At 42.5% G+C, this 19,437-nt stretch overlaps 1 protein-coding gene across 1 annotated transcript in view; it reads right to left on the reverse strand.

The window, feature by feature from the left end:
* Nucleotides 1–17,049, reverse strand: part of LOC126471320 (protein sickie-like) — a 380,943-nt gene extending 363,894 nt beyond the window's left edge. The window contains exon 1 of the mRNA XM_050099442.1: nt 16,922–17,049. Coding sequence (XP_049955399.1) covers nt 16,922–16,999 — 78 coding nt within the window. The 5' untranslated portion in view covers nt 17,000–17,049. The remainder of the gene's footprint in view (nt 1–16,921) is intronic.
* Between the last annotated feature and the right edge of the window lie 2,388 nt (nt 17,050–19,437).

Below are 19,437 nucleotides of genomic sequence, written 5' to 3' on the forward strand. Positions count from 1 at the left end.
TCCGTGTCGATGGCTGCGGGATTAGCGGTACTGCTAGCAATTAAGCGAGCCTGATCGTGTTTAGCGGTCGGATGGCCGACTGCAGGAGTCCAGCATATATAAGGCTGGCACAGTACCCAGCCAAGTAGCGCCCCATTTCACGGTCTGCACGAAACACTGAGTGCTCGCAGACCGCTACAGTGTAAACTGTACAGCGTGCCAAATAGAAAAAGAGTGCAAGGAGAAACGATTCATATTCGAACCAAGTGTTGTACTGCGGCCTGTGCAGCCACTTACGTTGGACAATTAGAACTACGAGCACACAGTACTAAAATATTTACACTTCTTATCATTTGTAATCTTCGCGAAGTGGAGTAATGCCCATTACTAAATTCTTTACTTGGACTGAGCACCGGATAATATGCTTTCTCACACACTATAGTGCATGGACCAACATGTTACAGTGGTGGTCTCATCGTCAGGAACACGATTCTAATTGTCGGTCTACATCTAAAGTCTGAAAAAGGAGAATGATAGATAACAAAGTAAATTTCATTTCTTGGAAGGGATAGTAGACGTCAAAAACCAATTTATGTAATCTTATCCATTCGCTGTTTGCTTGAAACCATAGAAAAATATATGTCATAAGCTTCAAAAACATGGCGATACTATTACCACAACTATTGTCGCGTATAAAGATAAAACTGAATTTAGCATTACGTTTAGAGCATATGTGGCTGTTCTAATAGTGCGAGTGGTCTGCAACAACATTCGCATGTAATACTCTAATAATCAGACAAAGCTTAAAAAACAATGGAAGTATTATTTTTTCAAATGACTCTGAGCATTATGGGAGTTAACATCTGTGGTCATCAGTCCCCTAGACTTAGAACTACTTAAACCTAACTAAACTAAGGACAGCACACACATCCATGCCCGAGGCAAGATTCGAACCTGCGACCGTAGCAGCAGCGCGGTTCCAGACTGAAGGGCCTAGAACCGCTCAGTCACAACGGCCGGCGAAGTATTATTACGTGTGTATTTCACAGAGGTCTCGAGGCATAGCAAAGCTTGAGGAATGAAGAGAACGCATAGCGTTGCGTTAACAGTTAGTTTGAAGTAGCCAGTGTGAATGCAACTGGTAGGCGACGATTCGTGAAGATGAGTTGAAGCTAAATTTTCATACTATGATGTAACGACGATTTCGCGGCGTCAGTTATAATTGAGAAAATGGCTACAAGGAACCAGTTGCAACTATATAGCACAGAAATATGGAACACTGGGACGCTGACGACGACAATTTAAACCATCATCTCATATGTAAACCTAAGCACAATTTCGCAATATGCTTTTCTGAATAACTAAACTGCCCAGTACTAGTAGCCAAGCTCCCTCTGATACCACATTTTTTTGCTTTGCCAACAGACAACGACACCACCATCTAAAAAACTTGGGCTAAACTACAGATCTGTCTCTTTCCTCAATCCTCTTTCCAAATTCATGGTTTTTTTAGCAGATTTATTACAAAATAATACAGTGCACAATTCGTATAGCGCAGACAGAACTCCGAAAAATGCCCAACGTGAACTCTAATTAAGCACCGAACAAAACTCCAAATGATGCAGAAGCATTTCCATTTCAGTGCTACAAACACACCTTTTGTGTCTTCGCTTGTCATTGCTCACCTGAAATTAGTCGCCAATTGGATACTGATAACGGACAAAAGACAGCAGCAAAATATCATAATCAGCCTTATTCTATCTGGCCGACTTCGTCAACCTCATTATTACCACATGTTACAGCGACAACGCTGTTTGTCTTTGTTTTTGGCACCATAATTATGAGGTTGACTTACAAAGTAATTTCCGGTCAGATGCGAAATAACACATAACAATAACGGCGACGCTTATTGTATATACAAGTACGTAACTTCAACTACTTTTGTAGATACCTGCCTCGATTGGGAAGGACTTTACTTTAGCGTGGAAACTGATCCCCATAATTTGCCGCTTCTAGTGGCAGTCATATTGCAAAAAAATTTTATGATTGAAAGCACAAACAAAAAATGGTTCAAATGGCTCTGAGCACTATGGGACTTAACATCTATGGTCATCAGTCCCCTAGAACTTAGAACCACTTAAACCTAACTGACCTAAGGACAGCACACAACACCCAGCCATCACGAGGCAGAGAAAATCCCTGACCCCGCCGGGAATCGAACCCGGGAACCCGGGCGTGGGAAGCGAGAACGCTACCGCACGACCACGAGATGCGGGCGAAAGCACAAACAATGAATGTCCTACCGTATTTATTTATCCTGTTATAATAAGTCAGTTTACGAGACTATCGCCAGATGTTAACTAATTATCGACGTAAAAGTAATACTAATCTTTGATTCGATAGTGGAAACAGCAAAGCCGGCCAGTGTGCCCGAGCGGTTCTAGGCGCTTCAGTCTGGAACCGCGCGACCGCTACGGTCGCAGGTTCGAATCCTGCCTCGGGCATGGATGTGTGTGATGTCCTTAGGTTAGTTAGGTTTAAGTAGTTCTAAGTTCTAGGGGACTGATGATGATGATGATGATGATGAGCGTTTGGCGTCATTGGCCGGGAGGCCCCTCGCGGGGCAGGTCCGGCCGCCATATCGCAGGTCTTATTACATTCGGCGCCACATTGGGCGACCTGCACGCCGGATGGGGATGAAATGATGATGAACACAACACAACACCCAGTCCCTGAGCGGAGAAAATCTCCGACCCAGCCGGGAATCGAACCCGGGCCCAGAGGACGGCAATCCGTCACGCTGACCACTCAGCTACTGGGGCGGACTAGGGGACTGATAACCTCAGCTGTTAAGTCCGATAGTGCTCAGAGCCATTTGAACCATTTTTGAAACAGCAAAACCTTTAAAACTACATAGTCAATGAGTGTCAGATGAGAGCGGGCGAAGGGTAGAACGCAGAGATGTGACGTTCTTGATAATTGTGAAACAAGTGTCATAACCGTTGAATTATTGAAACAGAATCACGCTAACAGGAAGAAAATATCTTTATACAAAGGAGCCATTTACTAAGCTGTCATTTGTCATCGAGCTGGGATACAGTTTCGTAACAGTATTAACTGATATATACAAGGTGTCACATTTATCTTGACCACCCTAAATAACTGTTTGTCCAGATGCAAATCACAAAGTGTTTCAAGCAAATGTTCTTTAGCCGTCAGGGGGACATAAATCAGTATGATTGCCTTCGTTGTAGCTTTGTTTTGTACAAAGATATGAAAAGCGGAATTACTTTATTAATGGCACCCTGTATTTTTTATTCGGTAATTCATTTCCTCTCCTAAAGACCTCCTCAAAAATGTATCACAGTATACCATTCACTGAAACACTACGTTATTGATTACATAACACAACATTGACGTTGACGCTCCCAGTACTTTGCGCAGGTAGTCGGGGCAATGGAACACATCCACGACCGACGTTGACATAGGACAAATGTAAAGATAAGTAGAATGCACACCTGTCATTCCGTCAACCATCGTCAGTTGAAGAGTTGTGTGAGTAGAATGTACACCAACAAAAAGAAGGTAGAAATGCTATCCATCTATGGGGAATGTAAGTTAGCAGAACAGTAATTGCAATACTGTTTTCTTATGTAGGGGTACATTTAGGACAGTAGTTTAGTCCTTTTAAATACTGTTGTGTAGAGTAGGCATACAGTAAAGGCAGTCCTTCCTACGAACTGCATCGGCATAACGTTTCTTTTATTGTTTTTGAAGGGAGGCGAAATGCTACGCAGGTAGCGGAACTGTACAGAGAGCGATGTACTGAAAAGAACCCACCTTCCCGAGGATGTTTTCTCGTCTTGTTGCGACTCTACAGGAAACGGGAAGTTTCAACCGACGACAAGGCAGTCGTCGTAACACTCGCAAAACGAAGCTGCCGAAGTTACTGTTCTCGCTTCCGTTGTTATGAATCCACACGTGAGCACAGATAGCTTGAACACGAGATTGGCATTCTCAAAATCAGTGTACATCGTATTCTTACACGTCACCGGTTCCATCCTCACCATGTACGACCGGCCGAAGTGGCCGTGCGGTTAAAGGCGCTGCAGTCTGGAACCGCAAGACCGCTACTGTTGCAGGTTCGAATCCTGCCTCGGGCATGGATGTTTGTGATGTCCTTAGGTTAGTTAGGTTTAACTAGTTCTAAGTTGTAGGGGACTAATAACCTCAGCGGTTGAGTCCCATAGTGCTCAGAGCCATTTGAACCATTTTTTTCACCATGTACACCTACATCAAGAATTGCATGGAAATGATTTCCAGAATCGTGTACAGTTCTGTCAGTAGGCACACAGCAAATCCTCACCAGCCGAACTTCTTCTCCAATGTTCTATTTACCGCTGAATGTTCCTTCTCAAACAACGGACAGGTAAATACATGCATTATTGGTCCAGCGACAACCCACGATGGCTTAGACAGGTGGAACATCAGCGTCAATGGAGGGTTTAACATCTGGTGTGGGATGCTTGGTACTGCTATTATTGACCCTTATTTCGTTAATGGTAGTCTAAACGGCGCAGTGTATGCCAACTTCCTCAGATGAATTCTTCCACCTCTTCTGGATGAAGTGCCGCTAAGAACCAGAATGCTTATGTGGTATCAACACGATGGATGTCCAGCACATAATGCCGTGTGTGCACGTCGTGTCTTGAACCGAAGGTATCCTGCTAGATGGATTGGAGGAGGAACAGTTACTTGGCCTGCTAGGTCTCTTCATTTAAATCCTCTGGACTTATTTCTTTGGGGATGTATTAAAGATGTTGTCCATCGCGATATTCCAAAAACTCCGGAGGACATGCAGGAATGTATCGTGTTTGCTTGTAATTCTCTTCAGCAGGCATAAGTGGAAGCAGTAAATAATTCTTTCATTCAACGAGTGCACCAGTGTATCTGTGTCCAGGGTCACCACTTTGAGCACATTTGAATGCTCTACTCCTGGCCAATGGTACAGGAGAGCCAAAGCCAATTTTGTGTTACGTTTTTAATTGGTTTTCATTTGTTTTCTGACAACTCCAGCAAGTGGGCGAGTTTGTGATCCCAGGCTCAAAGTCAGTGTTGTGTTATGTAATTAATAACGTGGCGTTTCAGTGAATGGTACACTGTGATACATTTTTGAATAGGTCTTTAGGAGAGGAAATGAATTACCGAATAAAAATACAGGGTGCCAATTAAAAAAGTCATACTGCTGTTCATGTGTTTGTAAAAAAACAAAGCTACAACAAAGCAATCATGCTGATTGATGTCCGCCTCACGGCTAAAGAATATTTGCTTGAAATATTTTGTAATTTGCATCTGGACAAACAGTTGATTAGGGTGGTCAAGATAAACGGGACACCATGTATATAGTTACCATCATGCAATGTGAGTGTTACGTAATATTCATAATTTGCACATTTTTAGTACGGTAATATGATTACTATAAGTAAACAATGTAAATCTTTCACTTTTAGATGATGGTCTGCAATACCCCAGGAATTATTTCACAGTCCGCAGCTCGTGGTCGTGCGGTAGCGTTCTCGCTTCCCACACCCGGGTTCCCGGGTTCGATTCCCAGCGGGGTCAGGGATTTTCTCTGCCTCGTGATGACTGGGTGTTGTGTGATGTCCTTAGGTTAGTTAGGTTTAAGTAGTTCTAAGTTCTAGGGGACTGATGACCATAGATGTTAAGTCCCATAGTGCACAGAGCCATCTGAATTATTTCACATTCTGTACTGTGCATACACAAGTTATATCACAATTAATGTCACGAAAGCTGACACGGGGAAAGGATACGATAATTGAAGCAAAAATGTTCCAGTAAATACGCATCCCTATACGAGAGAATTGCGAATGTGCGGTTACAAGCGGTCACTGACTTCACTATGAAATATTGTCCTATTTTGTACAAATATATTTACACTGCAGACTCTTCGATTAAGTTTTCATCTAATTGGGCTCAAATTTCACTCATGGCCTACCTTAACCTAATACAACACTAGTTTAGTGTAGTATGCCTATTAAAGAAGCTCTTACACGTGTCGTCCTCGCCTTCCAAACACCACCGGATCATATTGTAAAGCTTGCCAAGCCTGTACAGTCCGCTGCCGCAGATCTTCAACATCATCCAGGAGTGCGGTGCGCTTCACTTTTGAGATGACCTCAGATAGAAAAATCCAAAGCACTGAGGTCAGGTGATCTTGGAGAATTAGGGTTAGACATTTCTCGATCTATCCAGTCAGGATAATTAGACGTCGTCTTACATCGGCAGCAAATTATTCGATTTCCCCATTAGATTATGCATGCCTCATTTTTCCGAATGCTGCGCCAGGAATACGGGTGGAATTTGAAACTAATTAGACAGGGACTTAAATAAGAGGGTGTACTTCAAATACGAAAGTGTGCTGAAAAATAATATCTTCGATTTTTTAATCAGAAAACTCTCAAAGTATTTTTAAACAAAATAAACGTTATTAACATTCTACATCTTTATTCTTCACATCTACATATTTGTAACCCTGTGCCGCTAGAGGGCTCCGAATTGTACACTACTGGCCATTAAAATTGCTACACCACGAAGATGACGTGCTACAGACGCGAAATTTAATCGACAGAAAGAAGGTGCTGTGATATACAAATGATCAGCTTTTTCAGAGCCTTCGCACAAGGTTGGCGCCGGTGGCGACACCTACAAAGTGCTGACATGAGGAAAGTTTCCAAATGATTTCTCATACACAAACAGCAGTTGACCGGCGTTGCCTGGTGAAAAGTTGTTGTGATGCCTCGTGTAAGGCGTACCATCACGTTTCCGACTTTGATAAATGTCGGATTGTAGCCTATGGCTGTAACGGATCGTGCAGTCACGTCTCGATCCCTGAGTCAACAGATGGGGAAGTATGCAAGACAACAACTATGTGCACGAACAGTTCGACAACGTTTGCAGCAGCATGGACTACCAGCTCGGAGACCATGGGTGTGGTTACCCATGACGCTGCATCACAGACAGGAGCGCCTGCGATGGTGTGCTCAAAGACGAACCTGGGTGCACGATTGGCAAAACGTCATCTTTTCGGATGAATCCAGGTTCTGTTCACAGCATCATGATGGTGGCATCCGTGTTTGACGACATCGCGGTGAACGCACATTGGAAGCGTATATTCGTCATCGCTATACTGGCGTATCACCTGGCGTGATAGTATGGGGTGCCATTGGTTACATGTCTCGGTCACCTCTTGTTCGCATTGACGGCACTTTGAACAGTGGACGTTACATTTCAGATGTGTTACCACCCGTGGCTCTACCCTTCATTCGATCCCTGTGAATCCCTACATTTCAGCAGGATAATGCACGACCGCGTGCTGCATGTTCTGTACGGGCCTTTCTGGATACAGAAAATGTTCGACTGCTGCCCTGGCCAGCACATTCGCCAGGTCTCTCACCAACTGAAAACGTCTGGTCAATGGTGGCCGAGTAACTGGCTCGTCACAATACGCCAGTCACTACTCTTAATGAAATGTGGTATCGTGTTGAAGCTGCATGGGCAGGTGTACCTGTACACGCTATCCAAGCTCTGTTTGACTCAATGCCCAGACGTATCAAGGCCCTTATTACGGCCAGAGTTGGTTGTTCTGGGTACTGATTTCTCAAGATCTATGCACCAAAATTGCGTGAAAATGTTATCACATATCAGTTCTAGTATAATATATTTGTCCAATGAATACCCGTTTATTATCTGCATCTCTTCTTGGTGCAGCAATTTTAATGGCCAGTAGTGTAGCATGTCTAACGTGACCATGTTGATGCAGGAGAAACAGCGTGCTATATTCGAATCCGAAGAGTACGTCTACACACGTAGCACCCTCTCTTACAGCATGACAATTCCAGAGCAAACCGAGCGCTGCGAAATCGGTAACAATCCGAAACCATGGGTTCACTCTCATCAATCATCCTTGATATAGTCCCGACTGGCCCCCATCGGATTTTCATCTGTTCCGAAAACTTAAAGAACACCTTCGAGAACTTTTCTTTGATAGTGAAGAAGTGGCGCAAGCAGTTGGTGAGATTGTGGCTCTGCCAACGTAGTCAAACATTCTACAGTGGTCGTATCAACAAACTGGCCTCTCGTTGGGAGAAATGTGTTCGTCACCAGGGTGACTATGTTCAGAAATAAATATGTAGGCATGAAGAATAAAAATGCAGAATGTTAATAACGTTTATTTTGTTTAAAAAACTGTAAGCGTTTTTGCATACAAGATTCGAAGTCATTATTTCGCAGTACGCCCTCGTACATTTGTTCTAACTAGGATAATATTTTATATTGAAGTCATTGGCGACTCGTAACCGTACATTCCCAATTATCTCTCAAAAGGCTCGTTTGCCGATCCATTGGAATGTTTTTACATGTTTTCTTGTATGTTTCACCCATGTCAGTTTTAGCTGTCAGTTATGATGTTCTCTGTATTTAAATAACGACTGTTTTGTTAATATGAAAATGAGTTTCAGTTTTGCCGACTTCTTTCACATCCTCGAGGACAATATCGTTAAGCTTCTGTGGGAGAAACGTGACATCCAAGCGAATTCTTTCTTGTGTAAAATGGGTTGTCCAAAGCGTGTCCCAGGAGGAACGGTCAGTATTCAGGCATATGACTGGAACGATCATTTGGAGCAAAAGAGTCTAGCATACGTGGACTCTAAAATGTATCCCTTAAGAGATATGAGTACATGTTCAGTAGAGGAGATGCGTTGCACAGTAGTGAAGGTCAACAAGTGCTCATAGTTCTTAAGGTACGCACTTTAGAACCCTTGTTTAGTGGACAGTTTTTCCTTGCTTTATTCTATACTAACCCCTCTAAAAACATGGAAAGCAAAGAGCTTGCAGTAGAAGAGATTTGTTTCACAATATCGAAGATGCAGAAGTGCTCATACCTTTTAAGGTGTGCATTTTAGAGCCTCGAATGATCGTTCCTATCATATTCCTGAATGCTGACCATTCCTCCTGGAACACCATATAAGAGGTGTGTTTCCCAAGAGTCGTCAGGCATATTTTTTCTGGTGTTTCGGCAGATATCTGCAATTACGTTTTTGCAACGTGTAGCTGTAGTCAGTGTAAGTAGGCTGTTTAGGTTTTTATGTTGGTAACGCCACGTAGCGCTCTGTATGAAAATCGCTGACTGTGTTGCGTGCAGTCTGTGGGTGGTGGGACTCATTGTTGGAATATTCGCTTGTGTAGTGTTGGGCAGTTGGATGTGAACAGCGCGTAGCGTTGGGCAGTTGAAGGTGAGCCGCCAGCAGTTGTGGATGTGGAGAAAGAAATGCCAGAGTTCTGAGAGGTCACTTTAAGCGGATGATCCGGACGTGTGTCCGCCAGAAAAAGGAAATTTGTAAAGATGGATGTTATGAATTGATAGATATATATATATGATGACTTTTGAACATTATTAAGGTAAATACATTGTTTGTTATCTATCAAAATTTTTCATTTGCTAACTATGCCTATCTGTAGTTAGTGCCTTCAGTAGTTAGAATCGTTTATTTAGCTGGCAGTATTGGCTCTCGCTGTATTGCAGTAGTTCGAGTAACGAAGATTTTTGTGAGGTAAATGACTCATGAAAGGATTAGGTTATTGTTAGTCAGGGCCATTCTTTTGTAGGGATTATTGAAAGTCAGATTGCGTTGCGCTAAAAAAAATATTGTGTGTCAGTTTAGTGATGATCAGAATAAGTAAAGAGAGAAATGTCTGAGTACGTTCAGTTTTACTCAGCTGTCTTTGTATCAAATAACGTAGAAGTTTACCAGCAGAGTAATTCATGATTTTTCTATGGGGACGTTTCATAATCTCAAGCAAATCGCGCTTATCACGTCCATCATGCGACGCCCAGAATCGACGGATAGATTAGGTTTGTTTCCCATCGCAAACAAAATCCGATACGTAGGAGAAATATCCGGTTTACTCTGTTTGTCTGAATGTTCGGCATCCAAGAGGCTCTCCTTAATATGGTTCTATGGAACAATCGACGAATCGTATCTACACGTTTTCGCTGAGCGAAAACATAATCTGACGGCTGGGGCCCTCGCTCTCACCATATTCAGTAGTCACTCCTTGACTGCGTCACTGAGTAAAAAACAACAAAGTTCCGCATTCTAGCCGTAAACGGGCCAGTCGTGCCCGCCGACCGCCGTGCCATCCAACCTTCGCCAATGGCGTCATTGGTTACGGTATGGAGAGGCATGTGGTCAGCACTCCTCTCTCCTGAGCGTTGTCGGGTTTCTTCAGCTTGGAACAGCTACATGAAGCGTACCTGCCCTCCCACCAAGGAAAGATCCCTATGGCTACTGAGTACTCGATCGAAAGTTTCTGGATTTCAACCACTTGAGGTGGATGGCAGCTCGAGATTTTGGTAAAGGAATGTAATCATCATGTCAATCCTTCTCACTGATTTCTCAGCAATTATGGAGAAAAACTGGTAGAAGCCGACCTCCGGGAAGATCAGTTTGGATTCCGTAGAAATGTTGGAACACATGAGGCAATACTGGCCCTAAGACATATCTTAGAAAATAGATTAAGGAAAGGCAAATCTACAGTTCAAATGGCTCTGAGCACTACGGGACTTAACTTCTGAGGTCATCAGTCCCCTAGAACTTAGAACTACTTAAACCTAACTAACCTAAGGACATCACACACATCCATGCCCTAGGCAGGATTCGAACCTGCGACCGTAGCAGTCGCGCGGTTCCACACTGTAGCGCCTAGAACCGCTCGACCACCCCGCCCGGCGGCAAACCTACGTTTCTAGCATTTGTAGACTTAGAGAAAGCTTTTGACAATGTTGACTGGAATACTCTTTCAAATTCTGAAGGTGGCAGGGGTAAAATACAGGGAGCGAAAGGCTATTTACAATTTTTACAGAAACCAGATGGCAGTTATAAGAGTTGAGGTACATGAAAGGGAAGCACTGGTTGGGAAGGGAGTGAGGCAGGGTTTTAGCCTATCCCCGATGTTATTCAATCTGTATATTGAGCAAGCAGTAAAGGAAACAAAAAAAAATGGAGTAGGGATTAAAATCCATGGAGAAGAAATAAAAACTTTGAGGTTCGCCGATGACATTGTAATTCTGTCAGAGACAGAAAGGGACCTGGAAGAGCAGCTGAACGGAATGGACAGTGTCTTGAAAGGAGGATATAAGATGAACATCAACAAAAACAAAACGAGGATAATGGAATGTAGTCGAATTAAATCGGGTGATGCTGCGGGAATTAGATTAGGAAATGAGATGCTTAAAATAGTAAATGAGTTTTGCTATTTGGGGAGCAAAATAACTGATGATGGTCGAAGTAGAGAGGATATAAAATGTAGACTGGCAATGGCAAGGAAAGCGTTTCTGAAGAAAAGAAATTTGTTAACATCGAGTATAGATTTAAGTGTTAGGAAGTCGTTTCTGAAAGTATTTGTATGGAGTGTAGCCATGCATGGAAGTGAAATGTGGACGATAAATAGTTTAGACAAGAAGAGAATAGAAACTTTCGAAATGTGGTGCTACAGAAGAATGTTGAAGATTAGGTGGGTAGGTCACATAACTAATGAGGAGGTATTGAATAGAATTGGAGAGATGAGAAATTTGTGGCACAACTTGACTAGAAGGGATCGGTTGGTGGGGCGTATTCCGAGGCATCAAGGGATCACCAATTTAGTATTGGAGGGCAGCGTGGAAGGTAAAAATCGTAGAGAGAGGCCAAGAGATGAATACACTAAACAGATTCAGAAGGATGTAGGTTGCAGTAGGTACTGGGAGATGAAGAAGCTTGCACAGGATAGAGTAGCATGGAGAGCTGCATCAAACCAGTCTCTGGACTGAAGACGACCACAACAACAACAACATGGACTGTGAACAGTGTCACCAACCACCACCAGCCCTGTTCTGAATTATACACCCACAAACGAGCCATGGTTTCGCTACTTGCTTCAGGTCTTTAATGCTCACGGTGTAGACGGTGACTATTGTTGTAATAATTCTCGTACTAAAACTCCAATCACTACGCGAGTTTCGCAGCTATACACGTACTTGCCGAGGCATTATACAGCACACAGCTGGAGATACTCCTATTTCATTTTCGTTGGAAAGATGCGTACGCCTGTATGTGCGCTAACCTCTCTCATCTTACTCTCGTGAAAACTATGAGATGTGTACTGTGTGGTTAAACTAAAACTACCAGATTTCATTTGCGCCGAATTATAATGCCGTCTTTGTTGTTTAGATTACGTTGCCATGAAATTACGAAAAACTTTTCCATTCAGTTTCATTGTCCATTGGACGCAGCACAATATCGATTTTCTAAATTTACCTAAGAGGGTTTCGCGAGAACAACATGATCCCTGCTTTAAATTCCTTGATAATCTTCGTTACATTTTCACACGAGTTTTATCGAGTCTGCACAATGCTAACAGCGCTCCCATGAATTTCTTCTAAGTCTGTTTTATAAGAATTCCAAACGATGGAGCATTACTCTACAATCGGTCATTGTAGCTTCCTGTAAGTAGTTTCCTTATCATTGTGATTTCACAGAATCCCCTCGTGTAACCAGTGTCTCTCTGTTAGTGATATCACGTGTTCGCTCCATTTCATATTGCTTGTATTACCCCTCTGACGTGACAACCTCGCAACTTTTCCACTAAATTGTATTCGAATATGATCTGACTCCTCCTGACAGTTAAGACACTATCTTGCATTTGTCAACATTTGAAGTGAGCTGCCATTCAAAACACCAAGTCTATATACTAAAAAAGTCGTTCTGCGTTTGCTAATAACTATCCATTTACTGCACTTTCTTGTATACAACACTATAATCGAATAGTTTGAGAGTGCTGCTGCACTTATACGATAAATCGTTTATGTTTATATGTAACAATACGCTTCCTTGGGATGAAACTAAGGAGCCCAATAAATACTTGCTGCCTTAAAACCCCTGTCATTGTTAGTCACATTACGGCACTGATGTTTCTGAACGATAGGGTGAACATGTATTTAAATTTCGGTATCTGCTGGAACACGATAAGCAGAATTGTTGTTTTTATCACTAAGCAGTAAGGTTACTGTGATGGTCTGGTCCCGAAACCTTTTATATGTAGTACAGACACCCTGTAACCAGGAGGGTTTAATAAACACAGACGCTACCTGTCTGATATACTTGTGTTACAAACTTTATCAGATGTCATGAAATACTGATATTTGGAGCAACTGATGTCATAGCTGTCATGACAAATAACATGTTCTGACATTATGATTATTATTATGTTTGCCAGAAACGAATTACACTTCACTTTTTTCATGAGCTGGTCTGAAGTTAACTAAAATAATATCATTTTTACAAGAACTCCATAACTGAGGGCCAAGGAGAAAAATAATTAAAATTAAATAAAATCACTTTTACTGCGAACATACTCGATGATGTTTACATTTCACGATAGTTCACATATGTGTGTCATTTGGCATAACGTACTTTAAGAGACAAGAACAGTTTTTAAGTGCGATCTTTTTATGCAATTCTGAAAGCTGCACATTCCGTAAATATAAACTACAAAAATGTTTATTTTTCGTTCATTGTAAAACTGATCTAAGAACACTTTGAGCTCTTGAATATCGGAAGAGTCAACCACAAAGAGCTGATTATCGAGAAGGTATCTATTATATTCTCGTATATTTGTTATATTTGTGTTAAAACTGGAAGTTTGGTAAGAAGCAGTGATGCAGAATGTCTAGGTCCGTGTCATGGAAAGGAAAGAAAGGAACAATGCTTCAACCTGAATGCGAAAGATCTGCGTTCTCAGTACACTGTCTACGCAGATCCACAAGCGCAAGATAAATAGGAAGAAAACTTGCAGGAGGAGCTGTTCATTAATAGATATAAGAAATAAATTTTACTACGAATTCGCAGGGTACATAAAACACTGTGACAGCTTTTACCGAACAGTACTGCACAATGCGACGAAAGGATGCGCTCACAGGAAAGTTCGGGCGCTGATCGCACGAGCTAAGGGCAACGCACTGAAGTTGCCGAAACACTATTAGCAGTCCAGTCACGTTTCGGTTCTATTGATTTCCTTCTGTGCGTTTGACAGTGCCAAGGCCTAGGTGAACAATTCCCGACACCTCTGTGGGCGCGCACCACATCAATTACGAACAAGGGAATTAGTCTTTACAATAAGCGAAATTAAAGACACGAAATATGTACATTCCACGCTAAAGACTGGTACCATGATAAAGTCGTTCTCTGGAATGGAAAATGTGTGACTGGTAAGCCTAATCAGAAACAGAGGGTAGTTTAACGCAATAAACATCGATCAGAATGACTTTGTTGACTCAGATAAAAATCAATCGAAGAACATGAATGTCATTTCAGTGACCACTTACTCGTTCTATCATGAAAAATCTTCGCACTGTTCTCAATATAAGTCTCATCTATGTTATATTTCTAAATTTTTCATTTCAAAGCAATAGCCACATATCGCAAGCAGATGGGGCCACAGTGATTTGCCAGTCGACATCACACTAATGTAAAGTAGATGTAATATAGGTGTGATGTTCGTTGTAACCTGTACTAATAACGGGGAGAAGATTTTTTTCGTTTCTGTGGCAGTTTCTTGCATTCAGTAGATGGATGTATTATTAAAAACAATTTTTACCACAAAATTAAGGATTGCTGCAGTTTCTGTTTCAAATTATACCTAGTAAACATACACAGTCATAAACGACTAGCTATATAAAACTGATGTGCTTCACAGTATTATGCTACGCCTTATCCATGAGTCTGATGTTAACTTTTCACCTGAGTATGTCTGATCGAAACTTTGACTATTCTCGCAATGTAACTTTACGGTTGTTAAAATTTCATTCTCATGAAAACATCCTTAGACATGTCGAAACCTAGGTCAATTGCATTAAAAGTTCTTTGCGACCGGCTGGACGTGTAATTTCTCCGTTGAGACTTACACACGATTAGTGAAAGACAGCATGTTCAAAACTGTATGCCTTATCCATAATCTATCGTACGACAAACGAAGGGTAATGTATCCCTCTGATAGTTTTAAGTTACATCATTCGCCTCGTGATCTTACTGCTGATAAAATGTCAGACAATAAGAACAATAATAATAATAATAATAATAATAGGAGTAATGAATTTTGCATTGAGAAAATGCCCTCATATAAGGCAGGAAAACAGCTAACACTAAGACTTTGAGCTCCGTTATTATCTCTTGCAGCATGGCTGAAGCACTCAATGTGTAAAGTAAATTCACTTGTACGTATGGCAATTTCTAGAAAAATACAAATAAAGAAAACATCTTCAAGAAACAAGCGTACAGAAACTGAAAAACACAACGCCAGCACAGTTACATTGACGTGGATGTTAAACGTTGTTGAGTGTCTTATTACAAGCTGAAAATAAAACATTGCGCTGGAAGTATGAAAGCCCTCATGCCGAAATGTGTTTGTAAACTATTTTGAGACAATCGTTGCGTGATAATGAAAACGTACACAAATCAAATGAGACATATCTTTCAACATCAACGGAAGTCTGAAATGGGCCTATAATCAGATGATCGTAGACTGGACAGCCGCATGCAGTATTTTAGAATGACGAAATGTTCGCGTTTGCTTGCAAGTATATAACAGATTGCTGCCTCAAGTTAACAGCGCCGGTCCAGTGTAATTCCGAAACAGTCTTAAATTCCTGGGATTACAACTTGATGATAAATTCAGTTGGGAGGAGCACACCACAGAACTGCAGAAACGCCTTAACAAATCTGTATTTGCAATTAGAGTGTTAGCAGACATAGGCTACATGAAAGTGAAAAAGCTTGCATACTTTGCCTACTTTCATTCCATAATGTCATATGGTATAATATTTTGGGGTAACTCTTCAAGTCAAACAAAAGTTTTCAGAGTCCAAAAGCGCGTAATACGTATTATTTGTGGAGTAAATTCACGGACGTCCTGTAGAAACCTCTCCAAAGAACTGGGTATACTAACTACTGCCTCTCAGTATATTTACTCCTTAATGAAATTTGTCCTAAATAATATACCTCTTTTTCCAACAAACAGCTCAGTTCATACATACAATACCAGGAACAAAAGTGATCTGCACAAGGACTTAGAAGCACTTTAGTTCAAAAAGGGGTCCACTACTCAGGAACACTCATCTTCAATAATTTGCCAGCAAACATAAAAAATTTAGTTACAAATAAAGATCAGTTTAAAAGGAGCCAACTCCTTCTACTCCACTGACGAATTTTTTAATAGAAACAAATGATGTATTGTATATATTCATACTATTAGTATTGTTATTTCAGCTTAAAAAAAAGTGACATGTTCCACATCCACGAGGATCTCCTCAACACGGATCTATGGAACGAAAAACTAATCTAATCTAACTGGCACAGTGTGACAATGATGCGCTGAAAAGTTACGCGTCATGGGGAAAATTGTTTGCGACGCTGAATCGACACCAGGCACTTGTAACTTTTGTTATACCACAGTACAATAACAGACTGCGAGGGAATCTCGCAATGATTTATCATTGCTCAAGTTCACTTATCACTAAAATAAAATAAACAACGATACCTTTCATTTCGAGATCTAATACAGCGAACACGAATGTATTTTTTTCTGGATTTTCCTGTGGCGATATTGTTGATCACGACAGGTGGAAGGTACTTCGTGGCACGTGTGCTTATATACAAGTACTGACACACGACTTTCGAAAGCAGAGTGAGCGTAAGAACCCCGGGCATTGTCGTGCTGCGGGAGCATTTGACAGCGCAAGTAGGCGTGGGCGCATGTTGTCATTCGCAAGCAGCGCGCCACCTGACGGCGGAGCGGAGCAGGGAAGTGTCCAGCAGCCGGACGGACGTACCTGCACGATGGGTTTCTGCGTCCGCAGGTCATGCTGGTCATCTGGTGCTCTCGAGACGGCCCGTATACACCCGGCCATAGCACATGTTTCAACTTGTACAGGTAGCGCGCCGCGGACTCCACACACAAATCGATGTGGCTCGGGAGACACGTGACTGCGACTCTGAATCACGAGGCGCGGCGCCCGCCGCCGGCCCAGGAATTACCGGAAGCGCATGCGCACCGCGCCGCCCGCCCCTCCCCCTCCCCCTCTCTAAACATAGGAACACACACGTGTTCCGACTATTGCCGCCGTCTACACACAAATAACCCCGAGGTGGTGCCGCAAATGAAACGTTTCTTAATCTTTCGCCCCCTCTCGGTGGAGAAAGGCGGGTGTGAAAAAAACGGCGCGATAAGGAGTGAAGCGTCGTCTGCTTCTGTGTAGGGACGCCGGTTCCGATCGAACGACGCGCACTTGGAGGGGCGGCAACGATACGGCGCCGCGCTTTCGCCAAAACAGTCTCGTCCCGCAGCTGACGGGGACCGGCTGTTCCTAATCGAGCTCTGCAGACAGACGACTCGATCATACAGCGTAACGCGTAAAGAGGCAATTTTCGCGGCAGGGTGAGAAGATAGCCTCGGGTAGAGCCCTCATCCGTGTAAATGAATGCCTGGATGGTTAGTCATTACTATCGCAGAAACGCGGTAACCAAATGCGCGCAGGACGCGATTGGCGGGTAAATGTCACTCACGACCTCCGACTTACCCCTCCATTTCTCCACTACCCCATTAATTCTCTCTCCCTTCCGTCACCTCTCTGGTGACGTGCGACAAGAAGAGCAGCTGACAACAGAAACAAAAATGTTACATTTCCAGGTGAGCGAATATTCCTTAGCAGGAGGTGATTCGATGAACCCTCTGGCAGGCACTTGATTGCGAACGTAGAATAGTCATGTAGATGCAGAGGCGCTCCAAACGAAACACGTGTTACGATAGAAAGCAAAGACATTATAGTTACTAAAAAAATGGTTCAAATGGCTCTGAGCACTATGGGACTTAACATCTGCGGTCAGCAGTCCCCTAGAACTTAGAACTACTTAAACCTAACTAACCTAAGGACATCACACACATCCATGCCCGAGGCAGGATTCGAACCTGCGACCGTAGCAGCCACGCGGTTCCGGACTGCGCGCCTAGAACCGCGAGACCACCGCGGCCGGCTTATAGTTACTGTTTGATCGACTGACAATGGGACCGCACCTACTCGTCATCGCCGATTTTATTTAGGGCGTATGCAGGGCGTGGCCAGGAATGAAATTGTCAGAATTGGGAGCACCAGATGTCTAAGCGTTTAGAAAAAAATAGCAGTTATGGCGCAAGTAGGACGCAGCGTGAGCCATTGATGTTACCGCAGCTTAACAGTGGACGGGTGAAGAAGCGGAAACAATACAGAACGGTGAGCAGAGGGTAGTGGGATCTAGTCCCTACGTAGGGACATTTTGTTTTTAAGTTTTCAGTTTCTGCGTTATTTGTACTGCGAATAAACCGAAATAGTTATCAGAATATTGTATTTGTCAATATTTTCGTAAGTAGCATGACAAGGGAAGCCAAAAGAAAATTTTGTTTTGTAAATAAATACCCAGGAAGGAATTGTAAGGTTCAAATGGTTCAAATGGCTCTGAGCACTATGGGACTTAACATCTTAAGTCAGAAGTCCCCTAGAACTTAGAACTACTTAAACCTAACTAACCTAAGGACATCACACACATCCATGCCCGAGGCAGGATTCGAACCTTCGACCGTAGCAGTCCCGCGGTTCCGGACTGCAGCGCCTAGAACCGCACGGCCACCGCGGCCGGCGAATTGTAAGGTTCATACGAGAATATTGTGTACAAAATTGTATACCTTCATTACTTTACAGTTGATGATTTACACGTGTTGGGGTAATATTCATCGTAAAAACAGGGGAAGCAGTCATTTTCTGTGCATCCTGCACACGTTATGAACGCCACATTTTTACAATTACTGGTAGTTTTAAAATTTCTAAACAAAAACAAATTTGGTTTACATACATAAAAGGTTCTCTCTCGTCACATAGTTTGGCTGCATACCACGCGAACTGATCATTCCGCCAAATATTGGCGAGGGTAGCTGGTGACATACAGCGAACTTTACTTTAATGCAGTTTTCTCGGGATGTGATTTCTTTTTACCTCTCCACGAGATAAGAGCTGTTTTGGAGCTTTTTGGTGAAATTCTTAAGCTGACTATAAAAACAGATGTCTCAGGGTTGCACTAGTAGAACGCATTTAGGGGAATCACTGTATTGCTGTACGATGGCACTCCTTACTCATCTTGAAAAATCTCATCGTGTTACTACGGGTTTGTTTGTCCTCTCTACGAATCAATGAACACAAGAAATTTTTTCTCGTGGCTATACGGTTTCATCACATCAAATGTAATATTCTGAAGATTATCTCGGTTTATTTCCAGTGAAAGCAACGTAAAAACTGAAAATAAAAATAAACCTTCTGCA

The sequence above is a fragment of the Schistocerca serialis genome, chromosome 3 (genome assembly GCF_023864345.2).
Source record: "Schistocerca serialis cubense isolate TAMUIC-IGC-003099 chromosome 3, iqSchSeri2.2, whole genome shotgun sequence".
Classification (NCBI taxonomy): domain Eukaryota; kingdom Metazoa; phylum Arthropoda; class Insecta; order Orthoptera; family Acrididae; genus Schistocerca; species Schistocerca serialis.